Source organism: Alligator mississippiensis, chromosome 10 (assembly GCF_030867095.1).
Source record: "Alligator mississippiensis isolate rAllMis1 chromosome 10, rAllMis1, whole genome shotgun sequence".
NCBI classification, from domain to species: domain Eukaryota; kingdom Metazoa; phylum Chordata; order Crocodylia; family Alligatoridae; genus Alligator; species Alligator mississippiensis.
Window position 1 is genome coordinate 33417971 of NC_081833.1, and position 20092 is coordinate 33438062.

Consider the following 20092-nt stretch of genomic DNA (forward strand, 5'->3'; position numbering starts at 1 on the left):
AGAGGAAGTTTGAGGGCTGAGATCAGGACCCACAGTCCATCAGAATATTTTGTGATAAATATATGAGGGTTGTCCCAGCTAGAAGGTATTGCAATTATATTCAGTGATCTGCTGAATATATAATTATATTCTGCTACATTGTGCAGTTGAATAGCACTGAACAGTTGTGCATACAGCAATCACTGATCACAGGCCATAAGGGCCCCTCTAGACATACAGGTAAAAGGCATGACAGGATCTGATGCATAATCAACAACTGTGCCCACACGTGCATGGCCAGAGGTGTGACTGTGGGATCCAGCATCAGATCCAATCACATTTAATTGCCAATTCAGGTGAAACCCAGGACTGTGATCCCAGGCTCCTCTGGCCCTGGGAAGTAGCAATCTCCTGCAGATACAAGTCCTGCAGCTGATGGGACTTGCAGCCATGGCAGTGGCCCATGCATTGCTGCAGCTGTGAGCCCAGCCGTGGCAGCTATAGTCAGAGCTGTAAAATGTGTAACAACTTTATAGCTGATTTCTATCCATCTTTAATGTGAATATGTAGCAGGGAACCTCTATGGCTCAGAGCCTTGTCAGCTATCAGAGCTTCCAGCTGCAGGGGGGCACCATGCACTGCTGAGACGGAGTCCTGCATTTGATGGGATTCCCAGCTGTGGCAGTGGCCTATGCATGGCCACAGGTAGGAGTCCCATCAGCTGTGGGACTTGCAGCTGCAGCAACGCTGCTGTGAGCTGTGGGGTTTACAGCTGCAGCATCCTCTCCAATACAGGGGGCAAAAGGATGCTGGTGAGAAACAGGAAGTTCAGCATGAGAGCTGCTATGGAGATAATGCCAGCTTCTCACCAAGTCCTGCAACGTGAAGGCCATCAGCTTCTTCTGCAGGGCCTCCACCAATGCTTTTTCGATGGAGTCAGAATTGTACTCTGCCTGGCAGTTTGAACACACCCAGCTGGGCAACACAGACCCATCCTGCAGGACAGAGAGAAAGGGATGAAAGCAAGTTAGGAAGGAAATGCAGATACTAGGTAGCAAATGACAAGCCTGAAGCATAACACCCTGGACCCCTCACCTTTCACAGGAGTGAAATCAGATACATACTTTGTGCAAGACCCTGAGAGCCTGAGCTCCTGGATGAGAGGAGCTGTGGCAAGCTCACATGGCAGCCTCATACCTGAGAGAGAGCAGGGTCTTTGCAGAGATCAAGGTCCCTACAGAAGTTACAGTTCCTGCAGATAACCTCGGGGAGTACATAGGAACGGCAGGGGTCCTGAAACTGGGCTTCCTCTGAGAATTCACCGACTTCAATCAGGCGCAGGAGATCTCGCTTCAGCTTATTTACTTGGTTGGTTATATTTGCATCTAGGGACAGCACCTTCAGGAGGAATTATCATGTGAGCTTACTAACATTAGCATGACCCATGGTAATAGGAGAGAAAGATGCACCTCCCACTCAGCTCCACCCCTTCACAAAGTCATAGCAACCTAATCTTCCTCTCCTGGGTATCTGAGCTGGTCATTAAAGCCCCTAGGCTGGACATGGATATACCTCATGTCCTGCACAAGGCAAGAGAAAGTTGTAGAAGAACTGGGAACCAGATTTGAGTAGCATGAAAAGGCATCCTCTTTGTGGAAGATCTGCCTCATTGGTCACAAGTTGCAGCAAGGTAAGTTTAGGTAAGATATTAGGCAAAACTCTCATAAGGAGGGCAGTAAAGCACCGGAACAGGTTACCCAGAGAGGTTAGAGAATCTCCATCCTTGGAGGTTTGTAAGACTCAGCTAGACAAAGCCTTGGTTGGGATGATACTGCTTTGAGTAGGGGGTTGGACTAGATGACCTGAGGTCCCTTCCAACCCTAATTTTATGATTCTATGAAACTCACAGGCTACAGCCCCTTTGCTCTCCACAGGAGGCAGGTATGAAGAAAGAACTGCAAGGTAGGCTGAAGGATGCACATTTGGGATCCCAGATTTGCCTTCTGTGACCCAGGCAGGATTTGTCAAGTGCTCTCCTGATCCAGCAGACTTGGGCCTAGCAGTCTTGTAGTGCAGCAACTCACCTTACAAACATACTTAATAAATTCCAGAGCTGGGTTGGTGAGTGGCAGGTAAGAGCCTGGAAGTACTGGGAACATTTCTGAGGGCTCTGAGGCATTGCGGGAACCACTCATCTTCTTTTGGATTTTCTGCGTGATCGTGAAGAAGCTCTGAGTGAGCTCATTAGAGACATAATCCTGTGAGAAAGTGATCATACCTGGGGAAGAGGATGGGATGGGGAGGGAGAGACAGAGAGAGACACAGGACATTTGAAGCAGACTGAGATGATAACTGTGACCCTAGCCTTCAGCAAACTGCAGCAGCTCCACTCTTGATCAGGCACACAAAAGTGTTGGGGAGGAGGAGGGGGAAAGGAAGGAAGAGCTTCAGTCTCCAGCGTAGTATATTCTCACCAGGGAACAGAACTGGCACTCACCTGGCATGGCACCTGTTTCCCCCACAACTTCTTGGGAGGCCTGGCTGTTGGTCCTTCTCTTGATAGGGGTACTCCCTGGAGTATTGCGTCTCATCTCCTCCTTCATGCTGTGATACACAGCAACAATGTAGGCTAGGGAGAGGGAGAGGCAATGTTTCATATAGGATCCAAGCTGTACACCCAACCCCACTCAGAAGCATCTCCTAGGCTAAGAGCCTTGTCTGAAGGGCTCTTATTCCTTGGGACAGAATGAACGTGCCATATCCATTCTGAATGCCATCTTTAGCAGAGCTACTTCACCTTGTCAGGCCTCCCATTTTATGGGACTCCCGTTACCACCTTCATTCTGGGTTTTACAGTACCCAGTCGCATAACTAAGGCAGCGTGACTGGGCAGCAGCTCCAGGCAACACCCTTGGAGGGAGGAACAGAAAAATAAGTTCTTCTGCCACAGCCACAGTGGCAGCCTCTGTGCATTGTGGAAAGCAAGTCATAAGAGGAGAGGCTGAAGGAAATAGGTATGCTTAGCTTTCAGAAAAGGTGCTTAAGAGAGGACTGAAATATCTAAAGAGCTGTTATAAAGAAGGAAAAAACTTTTTTTCTCTTGCTCCAGAGAGCAAGTATAGCAAGGTGCTCTCCAGGGGTGGCTGTGAGGCCCCTGGAGTCCCTTCAGCCCTTATCCACTCTGCTGTCTTTGGGCAGTCACCCCTTCGTTTGTCCACCACGCCTTGATGCACCTGTTTTTATGTAATGGAGGCTGCCCCAGGGCTTCCCAATCTGCTCTCATTCTAATGACCAGGCGTCTGTGTTCACTGCCTTAAGGGCTTACTGCATGGCTCTATCCATTGCTACACCGTGCCCCATGCCTTGCGGGTATCATCATTCACTGATGTTCACTCGACATACTTAGCCTCTTTCTGGGATCTCAGACCCCCTGATCCCACACTCACTGGACTCCTGCACTCCCTGCTAGGTCCCTAGGGATATCCTCCAACCCTTTAGTCTCTTCCAAAACTTCCAGACTGCTGCAGGCTGTACTCTCCACATTGACATTCAGGAGCTCCAGCCATCCTGCTTCAGAGATGTTCCCCTCAGCAGCATCTAGGGCCCTACTACTGGCTCAGCTCAGGGCCTGGGTTAATAGCCTGTCTAAGCCCAGCACCTTCCCTGGTTGTGTGGCCTCTGATTGCTTTACTGCCACACCTGCAGCCTGTTTGCTCTTACAGTAGGAGGAGCACCAAGCCTCCTGCTACAGTAGGATGTGGACCAGTGGCCTTTAGTTGCAGCAAAGTAAGTTTAGATTGGATATCAAAACATATTCCTTCACTATTAGAACAAAGAGGCAGTGGAATAGACTGCCTAGGGACACTGTGGAGTCTCCAGCACTGGAGGTGTTCAAGAGACTTGACAAGTACTGATTAGGGATGATCTAGCAGTAGTGATGCCTATATTCTATTATAGGTATTTCCCATGCTTCTGGGCTTTCCTGGCTGCCACATGGGGCCAAGAAGGATTTTTCCCCCTCCTGCTGCTACATGTTGGGGAGGGAAGGGGAGGTGGAGGTGAGGGGGAGAGGTTTGCCTTCCTCAGATGCCTTGGGTGTTGGCCGTTGACAAGGCTGGAGATTTTGACTGGGGTATGCCAATGGTCCTGCTGGGACAGAAACCCAAAGATTCCTGGCTAGAGGGGGTCTTACCCCTTTGCTCAGGGTCTGATTGAAATTTGAGATCAGGAAGCAATTTTAACCCCATGGTCAGATTGGTATAGATTGTGAGGGGCTTTGCCTTCCTCTGTAGTGGGAGGCATGACCTTCTTCCTTGAATCCCTACAGGGTATTTTAACAAACTCTGCAGCAGCAGGATGGTGGCTGCTGTGGTCCTGCTTTACTTGTGGCAGGTAGAGTCTTATGTCTTGGGGTTTTGTTAGGGATGACGGCGTAGTTTTGATAATGGTTTAAATAATGAATTTTTATAGGATGGTTTGGATGGGGATGGACCTGCATCAGGCAAGGGGTTGGACTTGATAGCCTCTGGAGGTTCCTTCCAGCCCTACGTTTTCTACGATTGCTGCTGCCCTGGGTGCCAAGCTGCCCCATTTTGCTTCTAACAGCACCTAAGACAGTAGGGATTTAGTCCATAACTGGGGATCTTAAGTACTATCCCAAAACAGATAAAGGGCATAGAGGTCTATTCCTGACTACCAAGGAAGCATCACTGAGTCCCCTCAGGGGCTGGCAAGGCAACAGTGAACTTTGGTGGTATCCCCTGCCTTAAGCAGGAGAGATAGCTCTGAGCATCAGTCAAGTGTTCAAGGGAGAAGGGCCTGCGTGAACTCTGCAATAAACACTCACCTGACACAATCATGAGGAAATAGCTCTGGCAGGAGGCAGCTTGGGGTAGGTATTGTACAATGTTCCAGTTGTTCTCCAGTAAGTCTTCCACACTGGCCTCTCCATCTTGTTCCTCACTTGCTTCTGCCTCCCCCTCTTCCTCCTCCTCACTGTCCTCTTCATCCACCTCTTGCCTTTTGTTGGTGTCTTTCTATAAAAAGAATTTAACCACTAGATTGTCACATGCTCTTGAACCTAATTTACTCAGATGACAGCACATTGTGTCTAACAGCAGCAATCTCCTTCACTTCCCCATACCTCAAGGCATCTTTCCAGATACTCAGCTCTCCGCAATGTTTCAAAAGGGTGCAAAACCCCTTCTCTAGACTCTTACCTCTCCATAGTGGATGTTAGATGGCACTTTCCCTTTGATCCCCCCATAGTTCGCTGGGTCCATCCAGAGAAGGAACTCCCAGCAACGGGAGAATGAGATGGTCAAAGAGTGGAAGATCTCTTTTGAGTGAATGCTGAGGGGCAAGAAATCAGAGTCAGCCAGTGATCCATGAAGGCTAGTCTAGCCCTGGGCTCTGCCTACTCCTCCCCACCTCAGAGAGACAGAGGGAAGCTTCCCTGGGGACCCAAAAAAATAACAGTATGTGATGCAAACAGTATGCAGATGATCCACCCATTTCCCCACATCAAGTCTCACTTCAGGCCCAGTACAAAAGGGCTGAAGTGCATTTCTGTTCTGGTCCTTCACACTATAATGGCTAGAGCAGATGGGAAATGATTTTTCTGCAAGTAATTTAGTGCTAGTGGAAGATAACTGAAGGCCAATTAACAGGCCAGCAGCAACCTCCCCCTACTGCCCTTACTGCACACCCCAGTCTTTTCCTACAGGAACAGCCTTTAGGGCAGAGAAAAGCCCAACTCCAGGGTCCATTTAGTTTTCTCTGCTGAAATAGGTTCTTCCTGGATTGTCAACCTTGCTATACCATCTGACCTCGCTGAAAGTATGACCATTCCTCACCTGTTGATAATGTATTCCATGTAGCCAATGGCATCCTCAATACGTCGCTTCTTGGTGCACAGTATGATGCGATTGAAGTTGGCATAAACCACTGAAGAGCCAAGACGTTTGAACTCAGTTACCAGCCTGCAGGGAGAGCACGGAAAAGGAAGGAAGATACTGTCTCTCACAGGGCTCTAGGGTATACATGGCTGGCACCAATACAATTCCAGGCCTGTGCTGGCCAAAGAGTCCTATGAACAGGTGCTAACTACCATTGTCTGCTTAGTACCCAGTTTTGAAAGAAAACCTGACTGGGCACGTCTACACACGTGCCAGACTGCATAGTTGTTACTGCGCAGTCCTGATGCTGCACAGGTCTTTTCCCATGCTACTGTGCTGCGGCATTGCTACGGCAACCATGATGCCAATGAGCTACAGCAATGCATCTTGTTGCCATGGTGATGTAGTGGCTCATGTAGACATGTCCTATTGGATGAGGTCTGGCAGGGAAGCAGGCATATGGCCATTTCAGCTTTATGGAAGTGCATATGCCTTGGAAGTGTACAACAATAGCTTTATGTCCTACAAAAATTGCTCAAGCTTACAGATTTCTTGGGGCTATACACTCTCTTTTTAAAAAAGGGAATGAGCCCAGGGAGTTCCCTTCATCTGAATAGACAACACAGTGAACACCCTCCAAACCTGCACTGCCCTTGCTCTTGTAGCAAGGTAGTTGATCATCTCCTTGAACTGTGTTAACCTGAATGTCTTAGGAAAGACATGGAGGGAAGAAAAGAGATGAAACACTGGGGAAAGATGGGGATGATTCAGGGGTTCTCAGGTTGTTTATTTACCATCTTTAGCACATGCATTCATTTCACACCTATTTTTATGATGGTATTACTAACCAACGGTATTTGGGAGCTGTTGTGCACTTCTGGTGCAGGCCAGTGGCACAGCTGCAGGCCACAGGCCTCTGACTGGTGTGTCTTTTCACTAGAGCCAGCCAAATACATCACTGTGGGGTGACTGGGGCATGCTCTGCCTGCAGCTGGCACCTAATTTATTCCATGATGCTGAAGAGTTTAGGAGAGCTGGCTGCAGCTGCTAATGATGCAAGGACCTGGTTGTAAGCAAACATCTCCAACAGTCACCTTGTAACATACTACAGTCACTGCTCGTAGCTCCACTCAACAGGTGTCCCATTTACCCCTTCATGACTGACAAACAGCAGCGCTCACTCACTGTAGGAAGAGTTTCTTCATCATATTATGCAGTGTCCGGTGCAATACTGGGTCATACAGCAATGAGGATGGTGAGCGAAGCCAGCGATAAAAATGGATCACTTGGTTATCTGCATAGATGTTGTGGTATTGTGTAATCTCCTTCACCCAGCCCACCACCATGCTCTTCAGAATCCTGCCAGAAGATAAGAGATCAGTGTCCTAGGATGAGCTAAAGCATCTCTCCACTCACGTACAAGCTTCCAAGTAGAGGCCAACATCTTTTAAATGGTATTGCAGAATTGAAGAGTGGGAAAAACCTACTGCATCAGCGATATGGGTGACTCTGAGCCCCCACCCCAAGGACTAAGCTGAACACTCTTGTGCTTCTCCCTTCACCTCACACTTAAAGGCCACACATCCAGATACCCTCCCACAACACGGCACGAGACTAGAGAGAACAAACAGGGATAAGTTACTCCCAACATAACTACAGACTGAGACCTGTCATTGAGCTTGCTCTGACCTTGGAAACCCTTACAAAAGCCCATCAAAATTTTACTGGAAAAAAAACAAAACCCCTATCCTTCAGCCAGACACAGGGGCTGCTCACCCTTTTCTACTGTAGACTACAGCCAACTTAGACTAAGCCAACTTCTGCCAAGTCCCAAAAGCCAGAAGTTATGCTTCTGGCCACTCCACAGATACACCCTTCAGATTTCTCCAAAGAAGTCTGGAGACAATAAAGCTGCCCAGCCACTAGCTGTGCACTTACACAGTAAAATAAGAGAGCATGAGGAAGTCACTAAAATTGGCTTTTACAACCTGTTCTGTTGGCTCCTTTGGTCATACCTGAAAGTGTTTGAGCAGAGTGCTGTCTCATCATAACTAGCTGGGATGTTGGCAGCCTGGTTCCCTGTAACCATGTCCTCAAGAGATGCCTGCTGGATCACATCAAAGCTAATGCTTACGCTAGAGGCTCCTTCCATGTCGTTGATGTGATGGGACTGCAGAATGGTGTTTACAGCCAGGCTCTGGATATCCAGCTCCAGACACACTGTAGCAACACACCTTGTCAGCAGGAGGAAAAAGGGACTCCAACTTTTTCTTTACAAGGCAAAAGGCTGAACAGAGCAGCATCATATTGAAAGTACCCTTTTTTCCAAGCATGCACCAGAAGCTAAACAAATCACTTACAGGGATTATTGCGCACAACAAAGAAATGAAACAGCAGTACAGAAGGATAGCAATTGGGGAAGAATCCTGTATCTGACTAGTGGTGAAGGAATGACTTTAGTGGCACCAAAGAGTCTCAGCACTTTTCACATGGGCCATACCACTGCTGTGTGTGTCACCTGAGAGGAAGGATTGCCATAACATAGGAAACACCGGTTGTCAGAACTGGACTTGGCATTGTATTGTTGTCAGTATCATATTATTCTGGAGTCACACGCAGAGGCAGCATGTTGGGAAGGATTACCTGTTCATGGATGAAGAAGGCAGGGCAGGGTGGTACCAGAGAGACTAACTAGTTCAGAGAGGCATAAGCTTTCATAAACAACATCCTACTTCATCAGATGCTAACATAGGCTGTCATCTATGAAAGCTTATTACCTCTCTGAACGTACGAGCATAAAGAATTGCCATTTTCTGGGTCAGACCATAGGTCCATCTTGACCAGTATCCTATGTAACACAACAGGCGAGAGCGGACGCTAAAAGGAAAAGTGAACAGCATTTGACCAGGGTTTTTTCCCCTCCACTGTTTCCCGACTTGTAGCCTCCAGCATTTCAGCTCTAGGAAGCTCTGCTTCAGAGGCTGTATTTCTAACTCCCATGCTCAATAGTTACTGATGCTCCTTTCCTTCAAAAATTTGTCCAATCACTTTTTTTGAATTTGGTTCAACTCTTGGCTTCTACAACATCATGTGGCAATGAGTTCTATACTTTTATTACAGACTGTGTGAAAAAACTTTTTATTTAGTTTTAAACTTACTACAGTAAAATCCCTGTTATGCAGCATTCTACTATCCAGAACACTTTACTAACCGGAATTTCTGGCCAGCTGGCCAGACACGGGGGAGGAGCTTAAGCTCGCACATGGTGACCACTGCTGCCATCCACCATCCTGTGCCGCCACTGCTCCATGTGTGCCTGCTGCCATCCCCCATCCCCTGTGCAGTGGTCACTGCAATCCCCCCCCACCAGCCACTCCACATCCATCTGCGTGGACCTGTGCTTCTCAGGTAACCGGCATTTTTAGATGCCCAGCACCCCCCATTCCCCACTCATGCCAGATAACAGGGATTTTACTGTATTTACTGGTTTCATTCTATGACCTCCCTACTTCTCATTTTGTGAGAGACTAGTAAGTAAAAAAATCCCTATTTACTTTCTCTTCACTATTCAGTTTTTTTACAAACCCTTATCATGTCCCCCTCAAGCTTCTCTATTCTAAACTGAATAGGCCTAGGCTCTTTAGTCTCTCCTCAAATGGAAGCCCCGCTATACCACTAATTATCCTTGTTGCCTTTCTCTATACCTTCTCTAGTTCTTCTGTTCTTTTTGAGCTGTGGGGACCAAAGCTGGACACAGTACTCAAGATGTGGATGCACCATGGATTTATAAAGGGGCATAATGATACTTCTTTTACAATTTCCCTTCTCCATAATTTCCTAACATTATGTTTGGCTTTTTGACAGCTGCTCCACAGTAACTCCCAGATTGATTTTTTGTGTGGTAAGAGCTAAAGGTAGAACTCATTATGGTGTAGGTATAGCTTGAGTTATTCTTGCCCATGTGTATCACTTTACACTTATCTATATTGAATTTCATCTGCCATTTAATTGCCCATTTGCTCAGTAGTGCCAAATCCTTCTGTAGTTCCTCAAAATCCACCTTGGTCTTTAACACTTTGAATAATTTTGTGTCATCCACAAAATTTGGCCACCTTGCTATTCACCTCCTTTTGCAGATCATTTATGAATATGTTAAACAGTGCTAGTTCCAATACAGATCCCTGGAGGAACCCGCTGTTTACATCTTTCCATCCCAAAAACAACCATTTATACTCACTCCTTGCTTTCATCTTTAAGACAATTTCTAATCCATGAATGGATCTGCCCTGTAATCCCATCACCACCAAACTTCATTAAGAGCCTCTGATGCGGGACTTAGTACATCTGGACTTAAAGGTTTTGACAGTGTCAACTGGACCACCCTGATCCACCTGCTTATGGACACCCTCACAAAAATAGTAAGGGTGAGGCATGCTTTTCCTTTGAGAAAACCATGCTGTCCTGTCTACCTGGCCATGTGTGGCAGCAGACATATTTCAGAGAATGTTACCATGGAGGTCCTGGACTTCAACTTCCCACCAGCAGCCTAAATTTAGCTTCCAGGACTTCTCTGCTATACTTCCCCATGTCGGTGGTACCCACATGAACCCCAACCATCAGCTCCTCTCCAGCACTCCCTAGCAACCTATCTATGCATTTCATGAGATGTTAACTTTTCCACACACCAAGCAAATCATCACGTGGTCCTCCTGGACATCACAAACCAGCTATGTGCCTAATGACTGAAATCGCCCACTGTTACCACCTACCTAACTCCTGTCTTGTGGGGTCCCCTTTCTCGTAGGAGCAGCCTTGATGCAAGAGGACACTACAACATCAGCTGGAAGGTGGGTCCTATCAAGCAATAGTTTCCCTCTTTCCCATCTTGATGCCCTCCATCCTTGAGGCTCTCATCCTTCTCAGCAGAATGGGGGCTGCTACAAGGAAGGTGGGACTGCTCTACAGTGACACTAAAAGCCTAATCTAAGAACTTCTCTTCCTCCTTTAGCTGCCATCCTAGCCTCAAGAAAACATACTTGTTCTCTCAGAGCCACGAGCTCCTTGCACCAGGTAAATCAGCGTTTTGGACACTAAATGTAATGCAAGTTTATAAAGTCGCTATAACATGGATGCTAACCCCTTAACAGGGTGTCCTTTCTGTGTCCAGGCACTGAAGTTTCCGACACAAATAAGACAGGCAGATCCTGCTGTGGCTAATGAGTGATCAGTGGACAAGTCAGCCGCTCTCCCGAAGCTGGACAGCTGACATGCATTAATAATCAGAATGGAACTTCACCATGCCCACACCACCCAGCATTCCAGGATAGTTTGCATTTTAAAAAACTGCAGGTAAAACTTCTTTCTGCTCCTCACCTGTGGAGTAGCAGCCAGGGTTGTTTATCTCCACTGAGGCTCGGTCATCAAATTCCATAACCAGGCGATTGTCATCTGCCTCCTTGCCCCCAAGATCTGGGCGGGATGTAGGCGAGAGCCACAGCAGGTGGTTGTGACGATGGAGGTGACGGGAGAAGAAAAGGTCAGAACCAAAGATGGAGATGTCATCAGGGAGATTCCCAATGGGAATGTGATAATACCTGGGTAGTGAAGATTAGGGGCATAGTTAGTCAGCTCAGAGCTAAGTCCAGCTACAGAGACCCACTGGACTGTCCCATCTCGGGGACAAACAGTAGAGCCAGTGATAACTTTGACTTACTTTGGCTTCACAGCCTGTGCCCAAAGTGCCCCCTCCCCAACCAATACACAAATGCAACAGCTCTCAATTGTATTCAGACTCCCATATATCTTCTGCTGGCATAACAGTGGCTCATGTACCTGCTCATCTCAAAGGCTTGGGATAAGCACATGTCCAGGCTGAGATACTGACGGATCATATGGCGAGCAGCATGGCGCTGCCAGTCCAGAACTCCGTAGCTGATGTCATCTGTCACCCGGACAGGAACCAGTGGAAACTCTTCGAAGACAGGAATCCCACTCACCAACTGCTTAAGGTCCCAGTTGGACTGTACAGCAATCAGTGTGGGGCCCCGACGTTCATCCTGGAGAGGGTGAGTTTGACAGAACAATTCACTGTACAGCCCCCTTCGGAGGAAAGAAGGAGAGGGGCCCCTTTCCCTCAGAGAGATGTTTCCCACTAGCTGAAAAAGTTTGGCAAGGGCAGGAGCCATACAAATCAATGACTGAATATTCTGTCCATGTACTTCTTCAGGACATCAACACAGCTGGAGTGGGTCTGGAGTTCTCAAAGCACTTTCCCCATAATACTTCATAACGAAGCCCTTGTTGTAACTCTTGCACCACAGAAGGCAGACCATCCCAGGTTACCTCAGTTTTACTATGGCCCTGGCCTTGGCCATATGACCAGCTAACACTGCAACAGTGTTAATACACCCATGCATCTTGGACAGCTTTTACTTGTTGATGCAAGGTGCTCTGTAGAACCCCAAACTCAATGTCTCCCAAGCAAGCTCTGCTGTTATACTTGCATGTCTGCCAAAGTTTTGGGGAGTGGGGAGGGGACATGAACATTCTGCAGGCTGTACTCTCAACTCATACCTTGTAGCCCAGCAAAAGTCTCTGGATAGCCCTATAGACGGTCTTAAGGTCAGTTTCAGCTCGCACCTCGAATGTGTGCTTGTCAGGAGGGAGCAGCTCCTCGCCCACCTTTGCCAGCATAGTGCTATGCTCTGATGAGTACATACTGGTCAGGTTTGGCATTTGGTTACTGCGTACCTGTGGTAAACGGAGATGATCAGAGAGAACAATGGACTGGGAGAGATAGGCTCCATATCATAATGTAACAGTCTCACAGGACCATCCTCTCCGTGTTAGCACTTCTGCACCTTAAGAACAGTTTGTAAACAAGCTTGCTGGAAATTCATGCTTCAAGGAACTGCAGAGATGTGTGCCCTTCCAAAGAAATCCTCACATCCACACTATCTCCTAATGCTGCCAGTTGCTCCTTTCTTATTCTTACCGTGTCCAGCACAAATATTGAGGCTTTGCGCTGAGATGGGATGAAGAGGCCAAAGAGTGCCCTTCTGCTTTGGGAGTTGTGGTAGAGATAGATATGTCGTATGCTTCCTAGGAATGCAGAGCAGACATACCAATGTCAGAGATACCATCCCTGAGCCAGGGGGACTCTTGGTATTGGGCGTGTTCAACCCCTCCCACTGAATAACCTTTGATAATCTCACCTGGGTCTAGGTAGCTGAACTGGGCCAGTGAACGCATCTCCAAGTGCTCTAGGCTGAAGGTTTCAGCCTCCCGACCAGAGAGGTGCCTAACCAGCTGCTTGTTGACCATGCATACACAGCCCAGATGGATCAAGGCACGCAGCAGTAATGGCACCTGGAAAGAGGAAAATCTAAACATTAACCCAAGTGAAACACCTGATGAAGCCATTTTGACCTCCACGTTGATCCCAACTGTTCTTCAAAAAGAAGGCTCACCAAGGCTGGAGTGGGGAAACATGACAGATCTTCCAGACATCCCCAGAGGGAAGAAACCAGGGAGTTCCTGATGACAATATTTTACTGACCCAGTTTCCTTTGTGATTTCACTTGGGCAAGCATTTCACTTTCAACCACAAACTTTATGGGCAAAAATTCTGCCACATTCCACAGAAGGAGAAGTTGCATCTCAGTGGAGGCATAGGAAGTACCTGCATAATCTGTACAACAGGTGTAAAGACTATATTCCAAGTAACAGAATATATTACTCTGCAGGTTTGTCTCCTAAACAAAAGATGAGCTTATGTAATGTACAAGATTCAAGGCATGAGTCTCTCAAAACTCCTTCAAAGAGGCCACATTTGATCACACTGGCTGGTGCTGCACTTTAGAAGATGAGTCGTTTCAGAGGTGGGCAATTATTTGGGCCCGTGGGCCACATAGGGAGTTTTCCTGAGCTGTCGCGGGCTGGGTCAGCAACAACCCTGCCCATCAACAACTCACCAAATCAACCTGTGTGGGATGGGGCTACAGGCAGGCAAGGAACAACGTTCAGGAACGGGACAAGATCACGGGGCAAGGTTGCATGGTGGTGATGGTGCAGGGCAAGGGCCTGAGGCCAAGCTGTGATCCACTGCCCAAATGTCCCTGCGACAGGCAGGAGTGTGCAGGGTGTAGACTGCCCCGTGCTGTCACCATCCCAAGATCCTGGGCCTGGATGCAGCACCCTGAATGGCTCCTGACTGGTCTCCATGGAAACTCTGGGATTGTGGACAGTGTGGGGCTGGGACAGAACCATGATCTGCTCCTTGCCTACCCCTGGCCACAGAACCAAGGCTCTGCCCCAGCCCCACAGTCGCTTCCCCACAATCCTGGGGTCCCCATGGCTGGGAGCTGTGCAGGCTGGGCACACAGCCAAGTGGATGGGATAGGGCTACGGCTGGGCAAGGAGCTGCATCCAGGGCTGAGGCAGAGCTGCGATCCGCTGCCTGCACACCCCTTCCTATTGAACTCATGCCATTGCAGGGCAACAGACTGTGGCTCTGCCCCAGCCTTACGCTGTCACTCCCCCAAGATCCCAGGGTCTCTTTGTCCCACCCAACTGTCTCGCTCCTGGATGCTGCTCCTCAGCCACCCACTGCCCTGTCCCAGCCACCCAGATGAGTTCCCTGCCTGCATGGGTCCCACCCCTGGCGGTGTGTGTGGAGTGGATGGGCTGGGGTGCCCAGGCAGCAAGTCGCAGCTGCCAGGAAACTGAGTCCAGTCACCATGTTGTCCCAGCCCTGCTGTGCACCCAAGGGCAGCAGGATAGGCTGCTCATGCCATGAAACTGGGTTACTCCCTACAGGCCTGGGCTGGACAGGACCAACGGACCAGTCATAGGCCAAAATCCCTTGGCAGGCTGGATCTGGGCTGCGGGCTATATTTTGCCCACTCCTGATCTATTTCTTCCTATAGGTATTAAAGATCCAGTAATAGGGTTACCTGAGTCTCATACACTCCCTCAATGTCTGGGGCAGACAGGTCAGCATTGATCTCATTGATGTGTTCTTGGTACATGTCTTCAGGGACCGAGTATTCATATAAGTTATAGATGAGGTTAGAGCGGGGCAGGATTCTATTCACCTGCCAGGGAGATAAAAGACACACTCCATATAGCAGGGCAATCAGCAAAAGCTCCAGACGCACAATGAGCTGGGGTTCTAGCACAACCCCAGCTGCTCACGGAACGGGCTCAGGCACACAGCTCTAGCAGTTATATGGCAGAGTGAGCAATCCAATTCCCAATAGTGGTCTACTCCAAGTGGAAAGAAGTTGGTTGGATTCATCCTAGCTTTAGCTTAGGCACATCACAGACTGACCATAACTGGCAGACTCTACTCACAAGATAAATTCTAGAATAGCAGTAGGGGTTATAGGAAGAGTCTAAGGTGCACCTTCATCATTGGGTAGCAGGGAACCAAACCTAATCTGCACTATACCTGACTTTAGCATACATTATTAGCTTTATTCTCAGTTCAGATGGCTCCTTTCCCTTCTGTATGCAACAGGGCCAACAGGATTCCTCATACCTTTCTATAGATAGCTCCCTCCTCTGGCTTTGCAATGCGCTGATTGACATAGAATAGCCTTGAGATACTCAATTTCATACAATGCAGGTCATTTCCAATAACAGCCCACAGCCTGAATAGGCCAGGCTGGCTAGTTTCAGCAACCTACAGGATAAGACAGATAAAAGTTTAAATCGGTAGAAGGTAGTCTGCAGTATGTTACAGACTCTTTTCTTATGAAGTTTGGAGCATTTCTAGGTGCACTCTCCACATTCAGAGACATTCTGTAGTCCAAGAGAGAGTGCAGCTTTTGCTGGAGCCCATGCACCCTTGATGTTTTCTTAGCCATCAATATTCAATGCCCAGAACTCTGGACATCTCCTATGCACATCCCCTCAGTGCTTCATCTGTTCAGTGCTCTCTTCCTATGGCTGGCAGCCAAACCCTCCTATTACAGGCTAAAGTCCCAGTGAAGTCAGAAGTTACTACTACAGGTGCAGCTCAAAGAACCTACAGAATATGGCACTTGGTTTCCAAATAGTGCTGTGCACATACCTCCTAACTAAACTGCTAATAACCTTTACATGAAGTAAGGAAGGGTACCATGATGAAAGCCAGCAAATGACCCTAGCCATTAGGGTTGTAAATATTATTTAAATTTTTTTCACCTTTAACCTCCTTTCATTATATAGATTAAACTGTTAACTGACACAAACCTAGTCCCTGCGGGGGGGGGGGGGGGGGGGGGGGGGGGGCTGTACAGAGCCCTAAGCCAGCGCCTGCCCCACCCCAGCATGGGGGAGGGGCTGCAGCTGCCTGCCTGGAGCAGCATGGGAAGTTGGGGCTGCGTACAGAACTGCTCAGACACAGCTGCTGCTGGGAGCCACTGTCTGGGGCCTATGACAAGCAGAGAGGGGGTAGCAGCAAGCCCCACCAGACAACCCAGCCCATGTGAAGCTGCAAGCAGCAGCAGCAGGCAATGGGCTTTCCCAACCTGTTGCAACTAGGTGTGCTGGCAGTTAGGGAGCAGACTAGCTATAGGTACTAATCCCACCTTGTCCCTCCCCCTCCTCTCCTCCTTAATGTCTGACCTGCCGCCTTCCAGTTTTTGTTAGGGCACCGTGTGACTTCCTTTCGCCACCCTTCCTTGCCAGACTGTACCCTGCCCCGTGCTAAACAACAACCAGTAATCTATAGCTGATTATCACTGGGCTTACCAGTTAAATGATTAATCTTTACCTGTACTATCTGCCAAGGCAGATCCAGGATGCTGCGTGCTGTCCTACGCAGGTAGCTGCTAAGGCCCGTGGAAGATGCATCCCTGATCACCCCTCCGCCCAGAACCACCCCTCCATCTTCTAATCGCCGCTTTTTCTGGCGCTCCCGTCTCTGCCGAGCCTGCAGCTCCCACTTCTTCTTGTGGTAGCGAAGCCAGACCAACCGCTCCTCCTGATCATGAAGACAGCATTAGCTACTGTGAACAGGAACCACAGGATCATGTATAGCAGGGGTCTGCAATGTTTTTGAACAAAGTGCCAGAAACACCTGCATCCTTAACTTATAAGATATTGGCATGCCAGGGATGTATGGTGGGGGAGCTGCAGAATCTGATCCTTGGTGTGGCAGTGCAGCCCTGGCCTCTTCCCAAAGGCACGTGCACCAAGCAAAATGCCTTTGCATATCACACTCCGATACACATGCCAGGGGTTGCCTACCCGATACATAGTATGTCACAGGCAACCCTGCCTCTTTCCCACAACCACAACATGAATGTTAGCTACAAGCACCGAACACGTTACCTGTATCCCTCTTACGCACCACCCAATGCAGACTAAAGAATACTCCTCTGCAGCTGTCATTTCTTATGCTTACTCTCCTCCTAAAGCCTCTTCATCCTTGCTAAAGTCTGCTCCAATAGTACTCTCTTGCAGGACCTCTAGAAGAAACTTTTACAAGATCTTGTGGCTCTGCATGGGGGTCAAAGCTTCCTGCCAGGCTCAGCAGACCAGTGCACTCTTCATGGATACATCCTAGATTAAACCCAGTTTGTATTACCTTGGTGGTGCCCAAAGGTGGAGGTGGGCCCAGGATCTCCCTCCAGGACTGGGTCAGCTCCAGGTTCTGAGATGCCTGCTGGCTCTCCACTGCTGCTGAGATCCTCTTGCGCTTACTTGCAATGGGCATCAATGGTTGAAGTGGCTTGATGGTTCCGAAATCCTCCATATCAGCAACCTGTGGGTTTGGAGTTCTCTCCTGAGGCTGGTTGGTAGTGACCTGAGGAGGGAACAAAGTGCAAGGAAACTTATAAATAAACTGAGCAGATGTGACGTAGATGATTACAAAGTCAGGTGGATGGCAAATTGGCTTAAGGGTCACACCCCTAAAGTGGTGGTGGACTGGTAGGTATTGACCTGGAAAGTTGTGGGCAGTGGAGTCCCACAAGGCTCGGTCCTTTCATAGATTCATAGATGTTAGGGTCGGAAGGGACCTCAGTAGATCATCGAGTCCGACCCCCTGCATAAGCAGGAAAGAGTGCTGGGTCTAGATGACCCCAGCTAGATACTCATCTAACCTCCTCTTGAAGACCCCCAGGGTAGGGGAGAGCACCACCTCCCTTGGGAGCCCGTTCCAGACCTCGGCCACTCGAACTGTGAAGAAGTTCTTCCTAATGTCCAATCTAAATCTGCTCTCTGCTAGCTTGTGGCCATTATTTCTTGTAACCCCCGGGGGCGCCTTGGTGAATAAAACCTCACCAATTCCCTTCTGTGCCCCCGTGATGAACTTATAGGCAGCCACAAGGTCGCCTCTCAACCTTCTCTTGCGGAGGCTGAAAAGGTCCAGTTTCTCTAGTCTCTCCTCGTAGGGCTTGGTCTGCAGGCCCTTGACCATACGAGTTGCCCTTCTCTGGACCCTCTCCAGGTTATCCGCATCCTTCTTGAAGTGCGGCGCCCAGAATTGCACGCAGTACTCCAACTGCGGTCTGACCAGCGCCCTATAGAGGGGAAGTATCACCTCCCTGGACCTATTCGTCATGCATCTGCTGATGCACGATAAAGTGCCATTGGCTTTTCTGATGGCTTCGTCACACTGCCGGCTCATGTTCATCTTGGAGTCCACTAGGACTCCAAGATCCCTTTCCACCTCTGTGCCACCCAGCAGGTCATTCCCTAGGCTGTAGGTGTGCTGGACATTTTTCCTCCCTAGGTGCAGCACTTTGCATTTCTCCTTGTTGAACTGCATCCTGTTGTTTTCTGCCCACTTGTGCAACCTATCCAGGTCTGCCTGCAGCTGTTCTCTGCCCTCCGGCGTGTCCACTTCTCCCCATAGCTTTGTGTCATCTGCAAACTTGGACAGAGTACATTTGACTCCCTCGTCCAAGTCGCTGATGAAGACATTAAAGAGTATCGGTCCAAGGACCGAGCCCTGCGGGACCCCACTGCCCACACCCTTCCAGGTCGAGACCGACCCATCCACCACGACTCTTTGGGTGCGGCCCTCTAGCCAATTCGCCACCCACCGGACTGTGCAGTCATCCACATCACAGCCTCTTAGCTTGTTCACCAGTATGGGGTGGGATACCGTATCGAAGGCCTTCCTGAAGTCTAAGTATACGACATCCACCCCTCCTCCTGTGTCCAGGCGTTTCGTAACCTGGTCATAGAAAGAGACTAGATTGGTCAGGCACGATCTGCCCGCCACAAACCCGTGCTGGTTTCCCCTCAGCATAATTTGCCCTGCCGGGCTCTCACAAATGTGAGCCTTGATAATTTTTTCAAAGACTTTACCAAGGATGGAGGTGAGACTGACTGGCCTATAGTTGCCCAGGTCCTCCTTCCTCCCCTTTTTGAAAATGGGGACCACGTTAGCCCTTTTCCAGTCCTCTGGGACTTGGCCCATGCGCCACGAGTGTTCGAATATTCCTGCCAGTGGCTCTGCAATGATGTCGGCCAGTGTCTTCAGCACCCTCGGATGGAGCCCATCCGGGCCTGCCAATTTAAAGGCATCCAGTTCTTCCAAATGACTCTGCACCACCTCAGGATCTACGTATGGAAGTCTGGCGCCTTGCTGCTGCCTCTCTACAACCCCAGTGAGAGACTTGTCGTGCCCCTCACTTAGGAACACTGAGGCAAAGAACTCGTTGAGGAGTTCAGCCTTATCCCCCCTGTCTGTCACCAATTGTTTCTGCCCATTTAGCAGTGGTCCTATTCCTCCCTGGGCCTTCCCTTTACTCCCAATATATCTATAAAACAATTTCTTGTTGTCTTTTACTTGGGTTGCCATCCTCAGCTCCATGGTAGCTTTGGCCCGCCTAACTGCCTCCCTACAAGCACGAGCAGAGGAGGTATATTCATCTTTAGTGATCTCACCCTGTTTCCACTTTTTATGTGCTCCCCTTTTGGCTCTTAGGCTGCCCTGGATTTCTCTGGTCAGCCAGGGAAGCCTCCTGGCCCCTTTCCCTTTTTTGCCTCGCTCGGGGATCCTCATGCTTTGTGCCCGAAGGATCGTTTCCTTTAGGCACAGGCACCCTTCTTGGGCTCCCATCCCTTCAAAACTCCTACTCTGCAGTGCATCCTTGACTAATCGCCTGAGTGCATTGAGATCAGCTTTCCTAAAGTCTAGCACTTTCACCCTACTAGTTACCTTACCCACTCGCCGTCTTATGTTGAATTCTATTATTAGGTGATCACTGTCTCCC

At 49.0% G+C, this 20092-nt stretch overlaps 1 protein-coding gene across 2 annotated transcripts in view; it reads right to left on the minus strand.

Moving 5' to 3' along the window:
• The window catches only part of POLE (DNA polymerase epsilon, catalytic subunit), a 67371-nt gene that overhangs the window by 1249 nt on the left and 46030 nt on the right, over nucleotides 1–20092 (minus strand). For both annotated transcript variants that reach the window (XM_059713626.1, XM_059713625.1), the window contains 18 exons: nucleotides 17452–17670; nucleotides 16636–16845; nucleotides 15418–15561; nucleotides 14831–14971; nucleotides 13091–13244; nucleotides 12871–12977; nucleotides 12450–12626; nucleotides 11709–11932; nucleotides 11250–11470; nucleotides 7892–8096; nucleotides 7062–7235; nucleotides 5835–5960; nucleotides 5199–5331; nucleotides 4826–5015; nucleotides 2477–2608; nucleotides 2064–2257; nucleotides 1177–1377; nucleotides 849–974 (listed from right to left, as the gene is read on the minus strand). In XM_059713626.1, coding sequence (XP_059569609.1) covers nucleotides 849–974; nucleotides 1177–1377; nucleotides 2064–2257; nucleotides 2477–2608; nucleotides 4826–5015; nucleotides 5199–5331; nucleotides 5835–5960; nucleotides 7062–7235; nucleotides 7892–8096; nucleotides 11250–11470; nucleotides 11709–11932; nucleotides 12450–12626; nucleotides 12871–12977; nucleotides 13091–13244; nucleotides 14831–14971; nucleotides 15418–15561; nucleotides 16636–16845; nucleotides 17452–17670 — 3078 coding nt within the window. The remainder of the gene's footprint in view (nucleotides 1–848; nucleotides 975–1176; nucleotides 1378–2063; nucleotides 2258–2476; nucleotides 2609–4825; nucleotides 5016–5198; nucleotides 5332–5834; nucleotides 5961–7061; nucleotides 7236–7891; nucleotides 8097–11249; nucleotides 11471–11708; nucleotides 11933–12449; nucleotides 12627–12870; nucleotides 12978–13090; nucleotides 13245–14830; nucleotides 14972–15417; nucleotides 15562–16635; nucleotides 16846–17451; nucleotides 17671–20092) is intronic.